The 21,151-nt window shown below is 39.4% G+C and overlaps 1 protein-coding gene across 1 annotated transcript in view; it reads right to left on the bottom strand.

The window, feature by feature from the left end:
• Nucleotides 1–21,151, bottom strand: part of ERC2 (ELKS/RAB6-interacting/CAST family member 2) — a gene marked incomplete at both ends in the record, with an annotated part of 849,176 nt that overhangs the window by 432,109 nt on the left and 395,916 nt on the right. Inside the window, one exon of the mRNA XM_079713573.1 lies at nt 7,044–7,181. Coding sequence (XP_079569699.1) covers nt 7,044–7,181 — 138 coding nt within the window. The remainder of the gene's footprint in view (nt 1–7,043; nt 7,182–21,151) is intronic.

Raw genomic sequence — 21,151 nt, 5'->3', positions numbered from 1 at the left:
TTATTTATTTTTGGTTGCGTTGGGTCCTCGTCGCTGCGCGCGGGCCCTCTCCAATTGTGACGAGCAGGGGCCCCTCCTCGTTGTGATGCTCAGGCTTCTCATTGCGGTGGCTTCTCTTGTTGTGGAGCACAGGCTCTAGGCACGGGGGCTTCAGTAGTTATGGCGCACAGGCTTAGTTGCTCCGCGGCATGTGGAATCTTCCCCGAGGGGCTCGAACCCACGTCCCCTACACTGGCAGGCGGATTCTTAACCACTGCGCCTCCAGGGAAGTCTCAGAACCTTCTTTTTTTAAGGAAAATTCTGCTTGGGTAAAATTTAAGTTAGATTTCTGAAACTTGTTTCAAATTACCTAACACATATTTGAATTTCCTTTTGGATGGTCATGTTAAAAAATGTTGATGCAATGATTCTTAAGAATATTGTCTTTTATATTCTTACAAGTATATAGTACAAGACGATGCCTGATATATAAGACAACTGTAAAACGGTGTTTAATGTAGAGGGAAGTTAGTTTGAACACTTAGCCTGTGATTTAAGTTCCCCCAGGGGAGCAACTGTTCTACCCCTATGACGATAATTTATGTCTAATGCTTTCAAGGGCGAAAAAAGTACCATTGTTGTTTTGTAATTACTCAAAAACACTTTAAAATGAAGTATATTATTACTATAACAGTGGGGGTAGAAATAGAACAAATGAGTCTATTACATTCCCTATATTTGTTTCTTCTTGATTTCACTTACTGTCCTATGTTACTCTGTCTGTGCCATTGTAGAGTAGATGATTATGTGATTGACAGAAGAAGGAAATGGCCTCAGTGCACGGTAAGTCTCTCAAGGACTTTTAACAATTTCAGCAACTGAGCCCACACTGAGTTTTGCCTGCACTTATTGCAAAAGCCTCACAACTGGTCACCCCATGAGCCGGGCATCTCCATCCCATCACTTCCACCCCGTGGCTGTTGGAGTGATATTTTTAAAGCCCCAAACTGATCATGTCACATCACTATTTAGAAACCTTCCCAGGAATCACTCTGGCCAGAACATAAACATGCATTTATTCTCACTAGGCACCCTTTGCTTGGTTTTATTGCATGTCCACTCTCTCAGCCTAGCTTTCCAAAAGGCAACAGTCAAATCTTATGAATCTCTTAACCCAGTGCTGGGCAAACTGTCTGGCATACAACAGGCAATTAAAAAGGCTGATGGAAGGAACAAAATTCAAATTAGGGATCATCCTATCTTCAAAGGAAGGGAAATTAAGTATGCATGTTAACATCAAGAAGGTGTCAGAGTCACTTGGAAATTAGGTTGATTTGCTCTAAGCACTTGTACTATTGACTGGGCATCGATGACAAAGAAAATCAGCAAGCAGTATAATGTTTTTAAGTGTTATTGATGATTCAATACTATAAAATATTTCTCCGTCAATCACAAAACTAATTTAACTGTCAGCCGCGCAGGGCCAGATGTCAAAAACATGTGTTAAAAGGTCCTAATATGGCATGATCTACTTGATTAACAACCAACTTGCAGAAATTCCAACAATGTGTTCTTGTTTTAGTCTTATTTGCATTGGCAAGTGTTCCTTGTGCACCCATCTGGCTCTGCACAGGTCTAATCTATTTGTGCTTTATCACTGGGTGGGAACTGCATTGCAGTGGCCTCCAGCTCTGCTATCTGGCTTTCTCAACTGCTTATCTGCTACGTGGCCACAGCAAGGCTTGGCGAGACCAGCTTTATAAATACTGCGGGTTCCTTGAGCTTCTGTGTGTCATTCCTAGAGCTAAGTCATACTCAATCTTAACTCACCAAGCAGCATTATTTATTTATTTATTTTTACACACTCTGGATATTTGAATAAGTTCCCGGAAATTAAAAGGAATAACACACTCCCTGGGATGTAATAATCCAAGTGAAATTGTGAATAGTGCCTAATGGGTTCTATTCATCAGCCAAAGGACAGCAAATAATTAAATGCTCTTATAAGTTCACGATTTTTAATTAATCATTTCTTTTTTGCCCCATGTCTTGTTACAGAGGATCTGTCCACTTACATGTGGATAAAAATGGAACTTGTGAGGGGAAGGCTATTAAAAGAGATTGGATTGTCAAACACATAAAGAACTAAACGTTTAAATTTTAGTCCCATTCCATCACCCATGAGCTGAGTGGCCTTGGGGAGGCAATAAAGTCCCAGCTAAGGGCTAACTTAGAGAGAGCAGAAGTGGCTTCCCAGAGTGCTGGGTTGAGAAGTTAACTGGTGCCATGGTTGATTAATGATGTCCGCCCAGGGCCCAGAGATGAGGAACAGTGCTGCTGCACATGTCCCAGATTTTCATTTCTGGGCATGTCATTTTACCTCACTGAGTCCACTTCCCATGTTTAAAATGAAAGAGCATGGATTTACTGTTCCTCAAAGTGTGGTCTTCCAAATAGTTGCATCAGAATCACTGGGCATGCTTGTTAAAAATCAAAGATTCCCCACAGCAGAGCCCACAGCAGAGCACTGAATCAGAATCACTAGGAAATGGGATCCAGGAAACTGTATTTTAAGACACTCTCTAGACGATAAGATTATTTTTAGATACATATAGAAGTCTGATACCCACTGGAATAAATACTTAAAATAAATCTACTATTTTTTGTCCCATCATAGAGAACTTTGCCAGTTCCTATCCAATGTTTTTGTCTGTGTTTTTCAAATACACTAATGCTCTGATTTTTGGCACCTTTTGAAAATTCTCTCTGTGTTTGCTTTTATTCTTCATCAGGTGAAAGGCTAAAAATCAAACGCAAACAGGGTTTGGAAACTAAGAGCTCATGGGCCACAGCTACTCCAAAGAGCTATTTTGTTTGGCTTGAGCATCATATTATAAAATCTGAACTTGAATATTTTGAGCTAAGTCAAAGACTGCTCCATCACCAGCAGTCCCTACTGCTTAACACCAAACCCACTTCCCTCATTTTTGCTCCCTGCATGGCCCTTCATGGCATTCAAGTTCTCAACTGCCCATTCATGGTCCAGTACAGATTTCACATGCCTGAGACTGTGGATCAGCAAACTGAATAATTATTGTCAAGGTAATTCCAAAAGATAATGGAATTTAGCCGTCAGCTAGTTTAAATGCACATTTTGAAGATAAGTTACTGAGATGCCCTGAGAGGAGAAGAGGCTTGCTCCACGTGATGCAGTTATCAAGTAGTGGGGACAGTTTGATGGGGCCAGACTCCCACAGACCTCAGCTTTCCTTCCTGAACATCTCCTCAGTCTCAAAGGAAGTACTTAAGTAAAGGGAGTAGTTTCAGGTATGAGAATTGCTTTGGGATTTAAACTAGAATAAATCAAATCTTAGCAGGGGGGAAAAGGAGAAAATGCTGCCAAGAATACATGATATGGAAAAGTATATGGTATAAGTTTATTTCTGTATATTTGGAGAAAGAAATCAAGGGTACAAATGGACTGACATCATATCACTCAAAAACTGCAAATGGGATACATGATTATTAATAGTTTTTGAAATAATATTCCTTTATTCAAATTTTACAAACAAAATTACAACAAGAAAGTTTTGAGGGACTTCCCTGATGGCACAGTGGATAAGAATCCACCTACCAATGCAGGGGACACAGGTTTGAGCCCTGGTCCAAGAAGATCCCACATGCTGTGGAGCAACTAAGCCCGTGCTCCACAACTATTGAGCCTGTGCTCTAGAGCCCACAAGTCACAACTACCGAGCCCGCACGCCACAACTACTGAGCCCGCACGCCACAACTACTGAGCCTGCATGCCACAACTATTGAAGCCCGCATGCCTAGAGCTCGTGCTCTGCAACAAGAGAAGCCACCGCAGGGAGAAGCCCGCACACTGCAACAAAGAGTAGCCCCTGCTCGCCACAACTAGAGAAAGCCCGTGCGCAGCAATGAAGACCCAACACAGCCAAAAAAAAAAAAAAAAAAAGTTTTGATACTAAATTCTTGAAAATTGTAAAAAGAATATTTTTCCTGAAAAATTATCTTATTTATTCTTATGTTTCCACATAAAATCTTGTCTCTTATTTATAATTTAATGTTAAAGTTATTTATCTTGTAATTTTAATAGGAACATTAAGACTATCTAGGCATAGAATTATGGCTCCTATTTTTACCTTCTATATATATATATATATATTTTTTTTTTTTTTTTTGCGGTACGCGGGCCTCTCACTGTTGTGGCCTCTCCCGTTGCGGAGCACAGGCTCCGGATGCGCAGGCTCAGCAGCCATGGCTCACGGGCCCAGCCGCTCCGCGGCATATGGGATCCTCCCAGACCGGGGCACGAACCCGTATCCCCTGCATCGGCAGGCGGACTCTCAACCACTGCGCCACCAGGGAGGCCCTACCTTCTATATTTTTAGCATAGAGAAGTGGTTCTTAGACTAGAGTATATATCACAATGACCTAGGGAGCTTGCCAAAGTGCAGACTTCTAGGCACTACTCAAGGTTCTGATTCAGTAGATATACATGGGGTCTAATAATTATATTTTCAATAGACTCCTCCTGGTGTTTCTGAAGTAGAGGTCAGAGAAGATTTCTTTAAGATTCACTGACTTGTGGAACCAGTGGGCTATTTAATCTAATTCTCCCATCCTACAAATGGGAAATTTGAGGCCCTGGGAGAGAGAGTTATTTGTCAAGGTCACCCAGTTAGTGGCAGAGCTAAGACTGAGCACACTACACACACTCTGCACAGTATGAGTCCTACAGAAGTGCCCAGAGAATGAATGAACAACTAGAATGAAATGGGCTAGAAATCATTTTAGGAATTGGTAAACATCAGGATGACCTATTTGCCTAATAGATTTTGTTCATTCTTTTAATCAAAGTAATCCTTTTAAATGTCAGTCAGAACAAAACCCTCCAAATGGCTTCCTATCCCCTTTGGAGTGAAAGTCAAACTTTTTCATCCTTTCTCACAGGGGCCTCAAGGGATACGCTTTCCCCGCTCCCCCTCCCACTCTGCACTTGCTCTCCCCTCCAGTACATTCTCCCTCCAGAAGTGCTCATGATTTATCCCTCACTTTCCTCAAATGCCCACTTCTCAGTAAGACCCTCTACCTGGCCATTTCACCCCAGCACTCCCTGTACCCTCTTCTTGCTTTCTTCTATGGAAATTATTACCCTCTGAAGTCCCATGTGTTTTACTTACTTAATTATTGTCTGTGTCTCCTCAGTCCCATTAGAATCTAACCTCCACGAGAGCTAGGATTTTCGCCCATTCTCTTCTCTACTGGACCCCCAAGTCCCCAGAGCAGTGCCTGTTACATGGTGGCGGCTCACTCAATCAACACCCACTGAGCACTCCCCCATGCAGGTATTGTGCTAGGCACTGGGGAAAGGTAAGCTAACACACACAAATAACACATATATACGGGTATGTTGCTGAGGCTTGGAGTCCAGCAGAGAAGACCACTTAATCACATTAAAACAGATAAATGAACAATTAAGATTGTGACAAGAGCTCTGGGAAATTCACAGTGCTCATGAGAACATAAGAGAGGATTTTACCTAGGAGGCTTCCCTGAGAAAATGACTGATAATAATAATAACAGCTATAACTTATTATGCCTATTATTCTCAACACTTTCCATATATTAATGCATCTTCTCCTCAACATATTCCACTGAAGTAGGTACTATTATTATCCTCTTTTACAAATGATAAAACTGAGAAAGTGAGAGGTTAAGTAACTTGTCCAAAGTAGTAAGTGTCAGACCTAGAATGTGAACCCAAGCAGTCTGACTCCAATGTCCACATTCTTGACTACTGTGCAATACAGCTTCTCAGGAAGCTGAGCTCTCTGAAGAAGAGGAATTAAGTCTGAAGAGAGTAAAGAACATTCTAGGCTCAGTAATAGCATGTGCAAAGTGTCTGAGGCAGGAGGGAACAATGGTGCACTTAAAAATCTAGAAGGCCGGGGCTTCCCTGGTGGCACAGTGGTTGAGAATCCGCCTGCCAATGCAAGGGGCATGGGTTCGAGCCCTGGTCCGGGAAGATCCCACATACTGTGGAGTAACTAAGCCCGTGTGCCACAGCTACTGAGCCTGCAAGCCACAACTACTCAGCCCACATGCCCCAACTACTGAAGCCCGCACACCTAGAGCCCATGCTCTGCAACAAGAAAAGCCACCGCAATGAGAAGCCTGAGCACCGCAGCAAAGAGTAGCCCCGGCTCACCGCAACTAGAGAAAGCCCACATGCAGCAACGAAGACCCAACACAGCCAAAAATAAAAATAAATAAAATAAATAAAATTTTTTTAAAAATCTAGAAGGCCAGTATGCCTAGAGCACAAAGAATGAGGGAAGAGAGATGGGGGATGAGGCTGGAAAAGGAGGAAGGAAAGATGGAAGGAAGGAAAGATGGGTGGGAGGGAGGGAGGGAGAGGGGGGAGGGAAGAACAGGGGAGAGGAGGGGAGAGGAGGGAAGTGGGGCAGGCAGAGAAGTGGCTGGTCAGATAACAGCCAAAGCAGATGAAGGGTCGGACCCTAGGGGTGAGGTTAAAGATTTCAGTTTTTAATCATCCTAAAAACAATGACAAGGTAGTGAAGGTTTTTAATCAGGGCCAAGGGTGATGTGACCAGGTATGCATTTCAAAAAGACACCCTTGGGCTTCCCTGGTGGCGCAGTGGTTGAGAGTCCGCCTGCCAATGCAGGGGACACGGGTTCGTGCCCCGGTCCGGGAAGATCCCACATGCCGCGGAGCGGCCGGGCCCGTGAGCCATGGCCGCTGAGCCTGCGCGTCCGGAGCCTGTGCTCCGCAACGGGAGAGGCCGCAACAGTGAGAGGCCCACGTACGGCAAAAAAAAAAAAAAAAAGACACCCTTGGCTTCAGCGTGCCAAGTCTACTGCAAAGGGCGAGCATGGGAGTGGGAGGCCCAGCTGGGACTAGGCTTAGTGTGGGTGCATGGAGAAAAACAAGCACACTGAAATGCATTTGGATTGTTTCCTCTCAACCATGTTTCTCTAAATCCTGATACCCCCGCTAATTTTTAGTCCAAGCTTACCTTCTCTGACAAAGCCTCCTCAAGCGTCGCCAGTGCAGTATCAGTATTACTAGAATCAGTCTGCAAGGACTTCACTCTGTCTTTCAGGTTGGTCAGTTGCTTGTCTTTATCCTTAAGTTGTTCTTGCAAGTTTTCAATCTGAAAGTAAAGATCACCATATTTAATGCACATTTTATTACATATTCAGTGCCAAGGTCCCTGAAGTGGACCTATCTTAAAAAAAAAAAAAAAAGACTCAAGATTATGGAAGTTGTCAGTATTATGAAGTTACACTTTGACTCAGAATCAAAGCCATTTTGACGAGACCATCTTTCTTCGATGTAATTCAACTTCATGTTTAAATGGCAATACAGATGAGCAGAATATCTCCCTCCATGCAAATGCAAGCCCTTCAGACATGTAAGCACTATTATTTCTATCTATTTCTACCTCTTTCACCAGCCCTTTAAGTCTCAAGTCCATAAACCTAATCTTGGTGCAGTGAATCAGAGAAACACATATTCAGGATTACTTTATTCAATGAACAGACACGTACTGGGTGCTCATTCTGCACTAAGCACCATATCAGTATATGGCAGAACCTATGTAGTCATTCACTCACTCCTTTATTCAGTATTAAACTTTGTGATATGCCAAATGTTGTCAAGTGGCTGTTTCAAAGTAAGCACATGAAAAGCCAAGTAGGTTATCACCAGTAGACTGTTAATGGGAAGAACCTGTGATATAAATCAAATGTAACAAGTACTAAACACTCCATCTGGCAAATAAGTCATGTGCTGGCAACCAACCAGCCACTTTTATCCACTATCTGCAGCCTGAAATAAACACACCAAATAGCCGATTATAACGCCTGCCCAGGAGCAACAGCAAGGACCTTCTCTTGGGCATTGCATACATTATCATTCATGTTTTTATTCTCTGCTTTCAAACCATGTATTTCTTATCTAAGGATTAAAAAGAAGTCCCACTGTACAAACAATTTATTCATATTAAGGGTTTTAAAATGACAAGGAAAAAAAGCAGTACAACTCTAAGATAAGTCCATTCAAAATATTTGTATTCTGCACCCAGGCTTTCTCAGGAAATCATTCCAAATGCATGTTTCACAATGTGTGACTCAAACAAATTTGGAGATTACTTGATTCACGTAGCATGAATCTGGAATGGCAATACAAATAATGACAAGAGTAGAAGCAATAATGAGGAGGAGGGTTGACAGTGGAGGTGGCAGCAGTAGCAGCATCAAAATAGCTCTGAATGCAAAGATAACGACCCTGCTCACCCTCAATCTGAGGACAGAGGACGTGGCTATTTTTCCAATGATTAAAATAGATGTGGCCTAATGGAGATGGACATTTCCTCCTTCCATTCTTCCCACCTTCCTTTGCTCCTTCCTTCTTTCTTTTATTTTTCCCTTTCTCCTCCCCCTTCCTTCTTCTCCTTCCTTTTTTTTGCCAATGTATTTTTTAATAAGACATGTTTTCTGCCTTGAGACAGACATCCTGGTTTGGGGAAATAATTAACCTTCTCCTTCATCAAAATGCATTGTATTCCTATTCAGCTACCACTGTAAGAATTCACTGACCCTCCATGCAAAACACAGAAACTCAAAAGGTATAATCATCTGCAGTCAGAACAAAGGCTCCCTCCATTCCAGACAAGTGTTCATGGGGTTACACAACACAATAAGCAAATATATGAGTGAGCAAAAATATGGATGGTTACATATCAGAATGTAGTCATTATATAGAAGAAGCCAGCAGCTGAGAGGACTGACTCGAGAGAGTGTGTGTTATTATTTTGAGTAAACTCACACCCACATTTGTGTACACACGTGTGCAAATCCACGGTGGCTCCAAGCAAACTGATTAAGTTCCCTGTGTTCACCCTGGGAGACAGTGCCCTGGACAGAAGAAAGGGGACTTTCTCTCAGGGCATCAGCCCTGGTGTAGTGGCATCACTGATTTCAAGGGACTTCGGGCATTGCAAATAGAGGCTAAAGAAGACTGCTGTGGGCCTCCTCAATTACTGGGGAGATTAAGGATGTTGAGGGTCAGTGGTCCAAGGAATACTCAGGTAGGTGATGAGAGCTGGAGAAATGTGGGCTGGTGAGACACAGGAGTGACATAGCTATTATCTCACATCTAAGAACTCAGCAGAAGAGCCAATTATACCACAGAAAAGATTGAAAAACAGAGCTGGAACTGGAGACATTTATAGAGGTAGGGATACACCACTTTAAAAATGTTACACAAAGATCACCAAGAATGATTCTTAATAAAGACAAGGTACAGACCAGGGTGGGGAATATAGCCTCTTGTGTAAATAAAAAATAAGCCTATAAATAGATACGTATACACAGCTATTAATATAAAATTTTTTTCTGGAAAAAAATTTCACAAGAAATTTTAATAGTGTTTAACTTTGGGGGAAAGGGTCTAGGGTACAAAACTGTGGAAGAGGTCTTCTGTTTCTCTTTTTTGAACATTTCTGTAGTTCTCTGCTTGGATTTTCTAACCATGTGGGTTTTATTCATTTTTAATGCCAACCAAGATTATCTGGTTGGTAAAATTATGGGTAGTTTTTAGTTTATATTTGTATATAAAAATTTAAACCATTATGCAAGTATTTAAAATCATGTTTGCATACAATTGATAACTAAGTAGAAATTGGAGAATGAGAAGGAAAAAGAGTAGAATGTAAAATCATACGATATTTCTTTGTAAAAAGAGAAAATTCTAGCATAGAACAACAACAACAAAATATATATATGGGACTCACTGAAGTATCATTTGGCAGTGGTATGAATGATGATTTTACTTTTCTTCTTTATACTTTACTGCATCTGCCAGCTTGTTCTCCTTGAACATAATAGACAGAATAAAAGATATTTAAGACCAACTACAAAATATAAGAATGGTTCTTTAAATGTGTTTTGAACAGTAAGTTTGTGCTTTTTAAAAGGACTCGTTGTAAGAGGAAATATTCCTTTGTTACTCCAAGGAGGACTCAATTCTTAAAATGTTAAATTTAGGAGACTGGGGCAAATGTAAAATTCTGTATCTTTTAAAAAATTATTTTGCAGCTTTCTAATGTTTGTAAATTATTAACAACATTTACAAGAAAAAAAGTAGAAACTTTTCTTCAAAGGGTGAGGTTATACTAGGTTGAAACAGCAGGCAATGAAAAATAAGCAAATTGAAAACCAGGGTTTAGGATTGGGGATGGAAAGTGAGGATTTTGTGAGAAATTCCACATGCTGCAAAAAACTGAATCCACCTAAGCAACATAGTCAACTCACTGGTCACTGTGACTTGATAAAATAAGAGATGGGCCTGAGCACAGGGTTGTCCTTGCCTTTGAACTAAGCTGCCTTTTCATCACAGCTGAGCAGACTCAGAAGGAGCCAGTTTTGCTGAAGTGGTACCTGCACCTCTCAGAGCAGACCACTGGAGAGGGGGCAGGGGGCAGGGGGCAGGGAGAGCTCAGGCCCTGGAGGGCACCAGGCTGCCCTAATCCTAATGGCTTCAGACTGACTTCTGAAGCTCCAGGCCTGGCAAGCCTGAGAAGGGGCAATGCCCAGAGGGAGTTGTTTAGTGAGTTTTCACACAAATGCAGCCCTCAGTGGGAGAGTTGTCACTGACTGAACAGCAGCAGCCTCCTTTACTCCACATTTGCTCCCCTCCCATCTGGTCTCCAAAACTGCAGCACAGTTATCCTTTCTGTAATGCAGATCTGACTGAATGACTTCCTTTCTTAGAACTCTTCAACTGCTCCCCCATTGCCTCCAGATAAAGCCCAAACTCCCTGACATCATACATGAGGCCCTTCACAGGAAGGCTCACCTGGTCCTCCACTATCCCCAGCCTCACCCCAGCCTTGCCAAACCACTCCTGCTATCTCCCAGGACCAGGCTTTCTCATAGCCTCTCCATCTTTGCCTATTCGTTTCTTCTGCTTGGGAGATTCTTCTCATCCCAATTTTTTACCCTAGTCCTACTCAAATATTTAGATATCAACATATTCCTCACCACCTCCAGGAAGCCTTCTCTGTCCACAACACCCACTCCGGCCCAGGCTAAGTCTCCTACTTTTCACACACTTTTAAAATCACCTCTTTATTTGTCTCTTTACAATGTGGCTGTGAGTTCCATTAAGACAAGAATTCTGTCATACTCACTGTTGTATTTCTGGCCATAGCACCCAACTGTGTTGGCAATACCACATATTCACTTATTAAATGAATGAAAGAACAATGCAAGGAACCCTAAAGCGAGTGTCTTGTATGAAAGGAAGAGACCAGAGCATGTGATAGCTGAGTCCCTTCAGTTCTTAGATCCTACAAAGAAGAAAAAGCATGGAGAAGCTCCATATTTAGCCAGAGTACCTAAAACATGCTGAAGCATCTTTATGCTTTCAAATATTACCCAAAGGTATCTTTTTGGCTGTTTTCTTTATAGAGTTCTGAAATTTAGTTACTTAAAAAAATTTTTTTCTTTTCTCCATATCACATATCTCTGTAGTTTCTGTTATCCAAATCTAGGGTATCAGTCAAACCTTTCAGCTGAATCAACAAAAACAACGCAGTCTGGTTTAAGCAGAAAAGGAGGAGGATTCACAAACCACCAGCAATACTGGAGAACCAGGGTTAGGGAAAATAACCCAGAACAATGCCCAAAGTTTTGATGTGACTGGTCTAATGCAGACACTGTTGCCCCAGCTGCAGAATACCAGAAACTGAGATTTACAGCACAAACCCAGCTGCCATGGACCACTGAACACCACCACTAGCCCTGTAGCTGTGCAGCGCCATGGCCTCGACCTTACAGTCTCTGCAGCAGAGAGCGCGTCACATTCTCAACATTCCAGCAACTCTGGGGCAGCTACATCTAATGAGCAGAGCCAGGGTCAGGTACACAGCCCAGCTGCAAAGGAGGCTGAGAAACCAAGTGTTGACATTTTCACCTTCCATCAGGAAAGGTCCTTCATAAGATCAGAAGAGAGTTCAAAATATGGGTAGCCAAAAAAAAAAAGAAAGAAAGAAAGAAAGAAAAAGAACCCATATCTACACACCTAGGGAGAGCATGGTTGTTAGCTCCCGAACCTGGAAACTGAACCATCCTGAAACAATTTCTCTCAACTGTCTCTCTCTCCCAAGTTCCTGTATGCCTATAAAGTTAAGATTTGACTTAGACATTTGTCCAAATGTGGTCCGTGCAACTCTTTGTGGCCAGTCTATAAGATAACTACAAAATTCGAGAGTGCCTATGTATCACACCAATATTCAAGACCAAGATTGATGGACTTGTCACCGTGAGCAGTGTATAAACAAATTGAGATGTTTCTGAACACGAGTCACATGTGCCCAGAACTGCACAATGATCATACACAGTAGGACCACATATTGGTCCATGACAAATTAGGTATTTTAAAAAAGAAGCAGGTAGCTTGGGAAGCATGAATTTACAGGCCTGCAAATCTCTCATAATGCTTCAGAAATACCTTTTCTTTTTTTTTTTATTGTGGTAAAACACATAAAGCAAAGAATTTGCCATCTAACCCATTTTTAAGTGTATACTTCAGTAGCAGTGTAGTATTTAATACCTTCATAATGTAGTACAACCAACACCGTCAACCACCTCTAAAACTCCATCTTATAAAACTGAAACTACCCAATAAATGATAACTTTCCATTCCCCCTACCCCCAGCCTCTAGCAACCACCATTCTACTTTCTGCATCTACAATTTTGAGTACTCTGAGTACCTGATATAAGTAGAATCATACAGTGGTTTTTGTGTAACTGGCTTATTTCACTTAGAATAATGTCCTCAAGGTTCATCCAGAGCATACATCAGAATTTCCTTCCTTTTTTAATACTGAATAACAATCCATTGTATGTATATACCACATTTTGCTTATCCATTCATCTGCTGATGGATACACAGGTTGATTACACATTTTAGCTATTGTGAAAAATGCTGCTATGAACATGAGTGTACAAATACCTCTTTGAGACCCTATTTTCAATTCTTTTGGTTATATGCCCAGAAGCAGAGTTGCTGGATCATATGGTTGTTCTACTTTTAATTTTTTGAGGAACCACCATACTGTTTTCCACAGTGGCTGTACCACTTTACATTCCCACCTACAGTATATAAGGGTTTTAATTTTCCCACATCCTGCCCACCATTTACTATTTTCTGGTTTGTTTTTGATAGTCGCCATCCTAACAGGTGTGAGATAGTATCTAATTGTAGTTTTGATTTGTATTTCCCCAGTGACTAATGATGTGTGTGATCTTTTAATGCGCTTATTGGCCATCTTTAATGGCCACATCTTTAATGTGCTTATTGGCCATCGGTATTTCTTTAAAATGTCTCTCCAAGTCCTTTGTCAATTTTTAAATCAAGTTGTTTAATTTTTGTTGTTGAGTTTCAGAATTTCTCTCTATATTCTGCATATTATTTCCTTATCAGATATATAATTTACAAGTATTTTCTCCCATTCTATGGGTTGCCTTTTCACTCCGCTGATATTGTCTTTGGATGCACAATTTTTAAATTTTTTCATGAAATCCAATTTATTTATTTTTTCTTTCATTGCCTGTGCCTTTGGTGTTATAATCAAGACATCACTGCCAATCCAATGTTCTGATGCTTTTGATCCATATTTTCTTCTAAGAGTTTTAGGTCTTACATGTAGGTCTTTGATCCATTTTGAGTTAATTTTTGTATATGGCGTCAGGTAAAAGTCCAACTTCATTCTTTTGCATATGGATATCCAGTTTTTTCCCAGTACCATTTGTTGAAAAGACTCCTTTCCCCACTGAATGGTCCTGGCACCCCTGTCAAAAATCATTTGACCATATATGTGAGGGTTTACTTCTGGACTCTCCATTCATGGTCTGTGTTTATGCCAGTACTACACTGTTTTGCATATAATAACTTTGCAGTAAATTTTGAAAGCAGAAAGTGTGATTTCTTCCAGCTTCATTCTTCATTTTCAAGACTGTTTTGGCTATTCAGGGTCCTTTGAGATTCCATATGAATTTTTTTTTTAACATCTTTATTGGAGTATAACTTCTTTACAATGGTGTGTTAGTTTCTGCTTTATAACAAAGTGAATCAGCTATACATATACATATATCCCCATAACTCCTCCCTCTTGCATCTCCCGCCCACCCTCCCTGTCCCACCCCTCTAGGTGGACACAAAGCACTGAGCTAATCTCCCTGTGCTATGTGGCTGCTTCCCACTAGCTCTCTATTTTACATTTGGGAGTGTATATATGTACATTCCACTCTCTCACTTCATCCCACCTTACCATTCCCCCTCCCCGTGTCCTCAAGTCCATTCTCTATGCCTGCGTCTTTATTCCTGTCCTGCCCTTAGGTTCTTCAGAACCTTTTTTGTTTTTTAGATTCCATATATATGTGCTAGCGTACAGTATTTGTTTTTCTCTTTCTGACTTACTTCACTCTGTATGACAATCTCTAGGTCCATCCACCTCACTACAAATAACTCAATTTCGTTTCTTTTCATGGCTGAGTAATATTCCATTGTATATATGTGCCACATCTTCTTTATCCATTCATCTGTCGAAGGACACTTAGGTTGCTTCCATGTCCTGGCTATTGTAAATAGAGCTGCAATGAATATTGTGGTACATGACTCTTTTTGAATTATGGTTTTCTCAGGGTAGATGCCCAGTAGTGGGATTGCTGGGTCATATGGTAGTTCTATTTTTAGTTTTTTAAGGAACGTCCATACTGTTCTCCATAGTGGTTGTATCAATTTACATTCCCACCAACAGTGTAGGAGGGTTCCCTTTTCACCACACCCTCTCCAGCATTTATTGTTTCTAGATTTTTTGATAATGGCCATTCTGACTGGTGTGAGGTGATACCTCATTGTAGTTTTGATTTGCATTTCTCTAATGATTAGTGATATTGAGCATCCTTTCATGTGTTTGTTGGCAATCTGTTGATCTTCTTTGGAGAAATGTCTATTTAGGTCTTCTGCCTATTTTTGGATTGGGTTGTGTGTTTTTTTGATCTGCATGAGCTGCTTGTATATTTTGGAGATTAACCCTTTGTCAGTTGCTTCATTTGCAAATATTTTCTCCCATTCTGAGGGTTGTCTTGTTTATGGTTTCCTTTGTGGTTCAAAAGCTTTTAAGTTTCATTAGGTCCCATTTTTTTTTGGTTTTTATTTCCATTTCTCTAGGAGGTGGGTCAAAAAGGATCTTGCTGTGATTTATGTCATATAATGTTCTGCCTATGTTTTCCTCTAAGAGTTTTATAGTGTCTGGCCTTACATTTAAGTCTTTAACCCATTTGGAGTTTATTTTTGTGTATGGTGTTAGGGAGTGTTCTAATTTCATTCTTTTTTTTTTTTTTTTTTTTTTTTTTGCAATACGCGGGCCTCTCACCGCCACGGCCTCTCCCATTGCGGAGCACAGGCTCCGGACGCGCAGGCTCAGCAGCCATGGCTCACGGGCCCAGCTGCTCCGTGGCACGCGGGATCCTCCCGGACCGGGGCACGAACCCGCGTCCTCTGCATCGGCAGGCGTACTCTCAACCACCGCGCCACCAGAGAAGCCCCTAATTTCATTCTTTTACATGTAGCTGTCCAGTTTTCCCAGCACCACTAATTGAAGAGGCTGTCTTTTCTCCATTGTATATTCTTGCCTCCTTTATCAAAGATAAGGTGACCATACACTACAGAAATTATCCCTGGAAGTATGGTCTTTTGGCATTGGCTTTTTTTCACACAGTATGATTCTTTGGAGATTCAGCCAAGTTGTTATGTTTACCAATAATCTATTCATTTTTATTGCTAACTAGTATTCCATGGTATGGATACATCAGCTTGGTTAACCATTCACCTATCTAAGGAGGTTGGATTTTTTCCAGTTTTTAGCTACTACAAATAGGCAACTATAAACATTCATGCACTAGTTTTTTCCATGAACATAAGTTTTCTTTTCACTGGGATAAATGCTGCCCAAGTACAACTGCTGAGTCTTATGAGAGTTGTAATTTAGCTGTATAAGAAACTGCCAAACTGTTTTCCAGAGTAGCTGCACCACTTATACTTGCTTTCACAGAACAGAAAGGCCAATTTATTACCCTTTCTTTCTATAGTTCATGCCTTTAATATCAATTCTATGAACTTGTTACCTAGCCCTACATTCTGAAGATTTTATCTTATAGTTTTTCTCACAAATTTATAGTTTTATGTTTTACATTTAAGTCCACGATCTACTTTGAGTTAATTTTGCATAAGGTGTGAGATTTAGGTTAATGTTCATTTTTATTGTCTATGGATGTTCAACTGATCCAGCAACATTTGTTAAAAAAAAAAAAGGCTAACCTTCCTTCACTGAAATGTTTTTGCATCTTTGCAAAATATCAGTTAAGCATATTTGTGTGGGTGTATTTCTGGGTTCTCTGTTCTGTTCCACTGATTTATGTCTCTGTCTCTCCAATAATACAACACTCTCTTGATTACTGTACTTACATTATAAGAGTTAAAACCAGTAAAGTGATATTTCCTACCTTATTCTTTTTTTCAAAGAATGCTTTAGTTAATCTAGGGCTTGTGTCTTTCCAAAAAATTTTTATAATAAGCTTGTCTACTTCAGTAAAAACCCTTGATGGAAATTTGATAGAAATTTCATTAAACCTATAGCTCAGTTTTGGGAGAATGGACACCTTTACTATGTTGAGTCTTTCAAACCATGAATACAATGCATATCTCATTTGTTTAGGTCTCCTTTGATTTTTTTCATTAACATTTTGTTAATTTCAGCATGCAGAACCTGTACATGTTTTGGTAAGTTCATATCTAAGTATTTCATTTTCTTTGGAGTTATAAATGCTATTATGTTTCTAATTTTAACTTCCACATATTCATTATTGGCTTATACAAATGTAGTTAATTTCTGTGTGTTCAGCTAAGTCTCAGGATACAGGACAACACACGTGAGAGATAGTGGTCTGTAGTTTTGTTCTGGAGGGTTTTTCTTTGCTTTTGCTTTTTTTTTTTTAATATTATTTTTCTGTTTTGGGTGTCAAGGTAATACTGGCCTTATAAGTTAGTTGGAAAATATTCCCACATCCCTTTTTCAGCAAGAGATTAAGTAATATTAGTGTTAATTCTTTAACTATTTGGTAAAAATCTCCAGTGAAACTATCTGGGCCTGGAAATTTCTTTTTCAAGAGCTTTTAAATTACAAATTCAACTTATTTAATTGTTATAAGATTATTCATGTTATCCATTTCATCTTGGTTGAGTCTGGTAGTTTGCAAATTTTGAGGAATTGGGCCATTTCCTCTAAGCTATCAAATTTATGAGTATGAAGTTGTAATATTCCTCTCTCAACTTTTTAATGACTACAGAATCTATAATGGTGTCTCGTTTCATTTCTGATATTGTTGATTGGTGCCTTCTCTCTTTTATCTTTTTATCAATTTTATTGATTTTTTTTCAAAGAAGCAGCTTTTAATTTTATTGATTTTCTCTATTGTTTCTACGTTTTCAATTTTATTTATTTATGCTCTGTATTTATTATTTCCTTACTTATACCTGATTTGGGTTTATTTTGTTCTTTTACTGGTTTACTGAGGTAGGAACTTTGAATATTCATTTGCTACCCTTCCTCTTTTCTAATGTAAGTATTTAACTCTGTAAATTTCCTTCTCAGCACTGCTTCAGCTGCATTCCACAAATTCTGATATGTTGTAGTTTCATTTCCATTCAGTTATATGTATATTTTTTCTTTGAGACTTCACTTTTATTTATTTATTTATTTATTTTTTGCTGTACGCAGGCCTCTCACTGTTGTGGCCTCTCCTGTTGCGGAGCACAGGCTCCGGACATGCAGGCTCAGCAGCCATGGCTCATGGGCCCAGCCGCTCCACAGCACGTGGGATCTTCCCAGACCGGGGCATGAACCCGTGTCCCCTGCATCGGCAGGCAGACTCTCAACGACTGCGCCACCAGGGAAGCCCGAGACTTCACTTTTGAAGCATGGATTGTTATCTATTTAGCATCTGTGAACCATAAATTATTTGTAGATTCTCTTCTCTATTACTGAATTCTAGTTTGATTCCAGTATTGTCATAGAGCATACTCTATGAATTAAATTATTTTAACTATGTTGAGGTTTGTTTTACCACTCTGCACATGGTCTATCTTGGTCAATGTTACATGCATACTTGAAAGTAATGTATAATCTGCAGTTGTTGGGTGGAGTGTACTATATATGTCAAATAGCTCTTGTTAGTTGATAGCTGTTCAGTTCTTCTATATCTTTGCTAATTCCTGTATTTAGTTCTGTCAATTGTTGATAGTGGGGTGAAGTCCCCAACTATTACTGTGAATTTGTCTATTTCTCCTTTCATTTCTATCTGGTTTTAGTTCATATATTTTGAAGCTCTTTTAGTTGGTGAATACACATTTAGATTTGCTGTCTTCTTGGTGGATTACTTCTTTTATTATTATATGTCACCTATTGTCCCTGGTGATTTTCTTTGCTGTTAAGTCTACTTTTTCTGATATTAATATAGCCATTCTTCCTTTTAAAAATTTTGTCTTAACATGATATCTTTTTCAATTCTTTTACTTTCAACTTACCTATGACATTGTGTTTGAAGTGAATTTCTTATAGACAGTATACAGTTGTGTCACATTTTTGTTGCTGTTATTGCTGTTGTTGAATCCACTTTGGCAATCTCTGTATTTTAATTGGTATATTTTGACCATTTATATAAAGTAATTATTGATATGTGAGGTAGGGCTTACTTCTGCTATTTTATCATTTGTTTTCTGTTCATTTCCTTGGTTTCTCATTCCTCTGTTTCTCTTTCCTGGCTTTCCTGAGAGCTACCTGAAGTATTTTTAGGATTTCATCTTCAATTATTTATACAATTTTTGAGTATATAGTTTTGCATATTTTCTTAGAAATTGCCATATGTGGTGCAATTTACATATGCAACATGTCACAACCTACTGATATAAATGTTTTACCATTTCAAATGGAGTACTGAAATTGTACTTCCTTTAAGGTCCTTTTACCTTACCCATTTTTAATATATAGTTATCTCATTATTTCCTTTATATACATTGAGCACAACAGATACTGCTATGATTTTTGCTTCAACCGTCAAATATGATTCTAAAAACTAAAAGAGAAAGATAGTCTATTACATTCAGTTCTATTTCCTTCCATTCCACTGTTCTTCCCTTCTTTTCTGAAGTGCTAGTCCTTCTTCTGTTATCATTTCCTTTCTTTTTAGAGAGCTTTCCTTAGTCTTTCTTTAAGGATATATGTGCTAGTCTGTTGGTGGGAATGTAAGTTGGTGCAGCCACTGTGGGAAACAGTATGGAGGTTCCTCAGAAAACTAAAAATGGAATTACTCTATGATCCAGCAATCCCACTCCTGGGCCTATATCCAGACAAAACTATAATTCAGAAAGATACATGCACCCCTATGTTCACAGCAGCACTATTCACAATAGCCTAAATTTCCACTGACAAATGAATGGATAAAGAAGATATAGTATATATATACAATGGAATACTACTCAGCCACAAAAGAGAACCAAATATTGCCATTTGCAGCAACATGGATGCAACTAGAGATTATCATATTAAGTCAGAAAGAGAAAGACAAATACATATGATATCACTTATATGTGGAATCTAAAATATGACACAAATGAACCTATCTATGAAACAGAAAGAGAACCATGGACATAGAGAAAAGACTGGTGGTTGCCAAGTGGGAGGGGGTTGGGGAAGAAATGGAGTGAGAGCTTGGGGTTAGTAGATGTAAGCTTTTGTATATATAATGGATAAACAACAAGGTCCTACTGTATAGCACATAGAACTAGATTCAGTATCTTATGATGAACCATAATGGAAAAGAATACGTAAGAATGTATATATATGTATAATTGAATCACTTTGCTGTACAGCAGTAATTAACACAACATTGTAAATCAACTTACTTCAATTAAAAAAAAAAAGGATTATGTGTTAGTGACAAATACTCTTGGTTTCCCATTATCTGAAAATGTCTTTAGTTCCCTATTCACTCCTGAAAGATAGTTTCACCAGATAGAGAACCTGTGGCTGAAAGTTTTTTCTTTCTGCACTTGAAAAATGTGCCAAATCTCTCTGGATTCCATAGTTTCAGATGAGAAATCTACCATCATTTTAACTGGTATTTATTTCCCTATAAATATTGAGTGGTTTCTCTGATTGCTTTAAGATTTTTTTTCTTCATCTTTAGTTTTTAGAGGTTTAATTATGATGTGTCTTGGTATAGATTTCTTTGGGTTTGGGTTTATCCTATTTTGGGTTCACTCATCTTTTTGAATCTATAGCTTTATACCTTCTGCCAAATTTGGGAAATTCCAGCTATTGCTACTTTGAATACTTCCTTCAGCTCCATATTCTTTCTCCTCTCTTTCTAGTACTCCAGCAATATGTTAGATATTTGTTATTGCACAGGTCCCTGAGCTGTGTTCATTTATTTTCCTCTACAGTGTCTCTGTTATTCAGACTAAGTTCTATTGATCTGTCCTCAATTTCACTTGATTCTATCATCTGTTGTCTCCACTCTACTACTGAATCCTTCCAGTGAGGTTTTCAAAAAGTAGAAAACCTCACTGGAAGGATTCAGTACTTGTTCAATCAGTTTTATGATAATTGTTTTAAAATTTTTATCAGATAATTCCAATATCTGATTCATCTTGGTGTTGGCATTAGTTCTCTTTTTTCACTCAAATTGTGATTTTTTTTTCCTGGTTCTTGGTATGATGAGAGATTTTCAATTGTATCCTGGACATTTTGAATATACCTTAAAAGGTTTGTTTTGTTTTGTTTTCCTATTTATATCTTCGATTTTGGCAGGCAGTCACCCTATTTCAGTTTAGTATGTGGGATCTGGTTGGCTTCCTTGACTTGCTGACATCACTGCTAGGGGCAGAGCAGCTTGTTGCTAGGGGTTTGGGGGCTGGGGATGGGTTAGGCTGCCTTAGCTCTACTGATAAAGCTGCTGTGGGCAACTTAAGCCCACCACTGCTGGCAGGTGTGA

The sequence above is a fragment of the Hyperoodon ampullatus genome (assembly GCF_949752795.1).
Source record: "Hyperoodon ampullatus genome assembly, chromosome: 10".
In the NCBI taxonomy this organism is placed as follows: domain Eukaryota; kingdom Metazoa; phylum Chordata; class Mammalia; order Artiodactyla; family Ziphiidae; genus Hyperoodon; species Hyperoodon ampullatus.
Note: the sequence above shows the minus strand (reverse complement) of the source record. Positions and strands in the feature narration are given on the sequence as shown.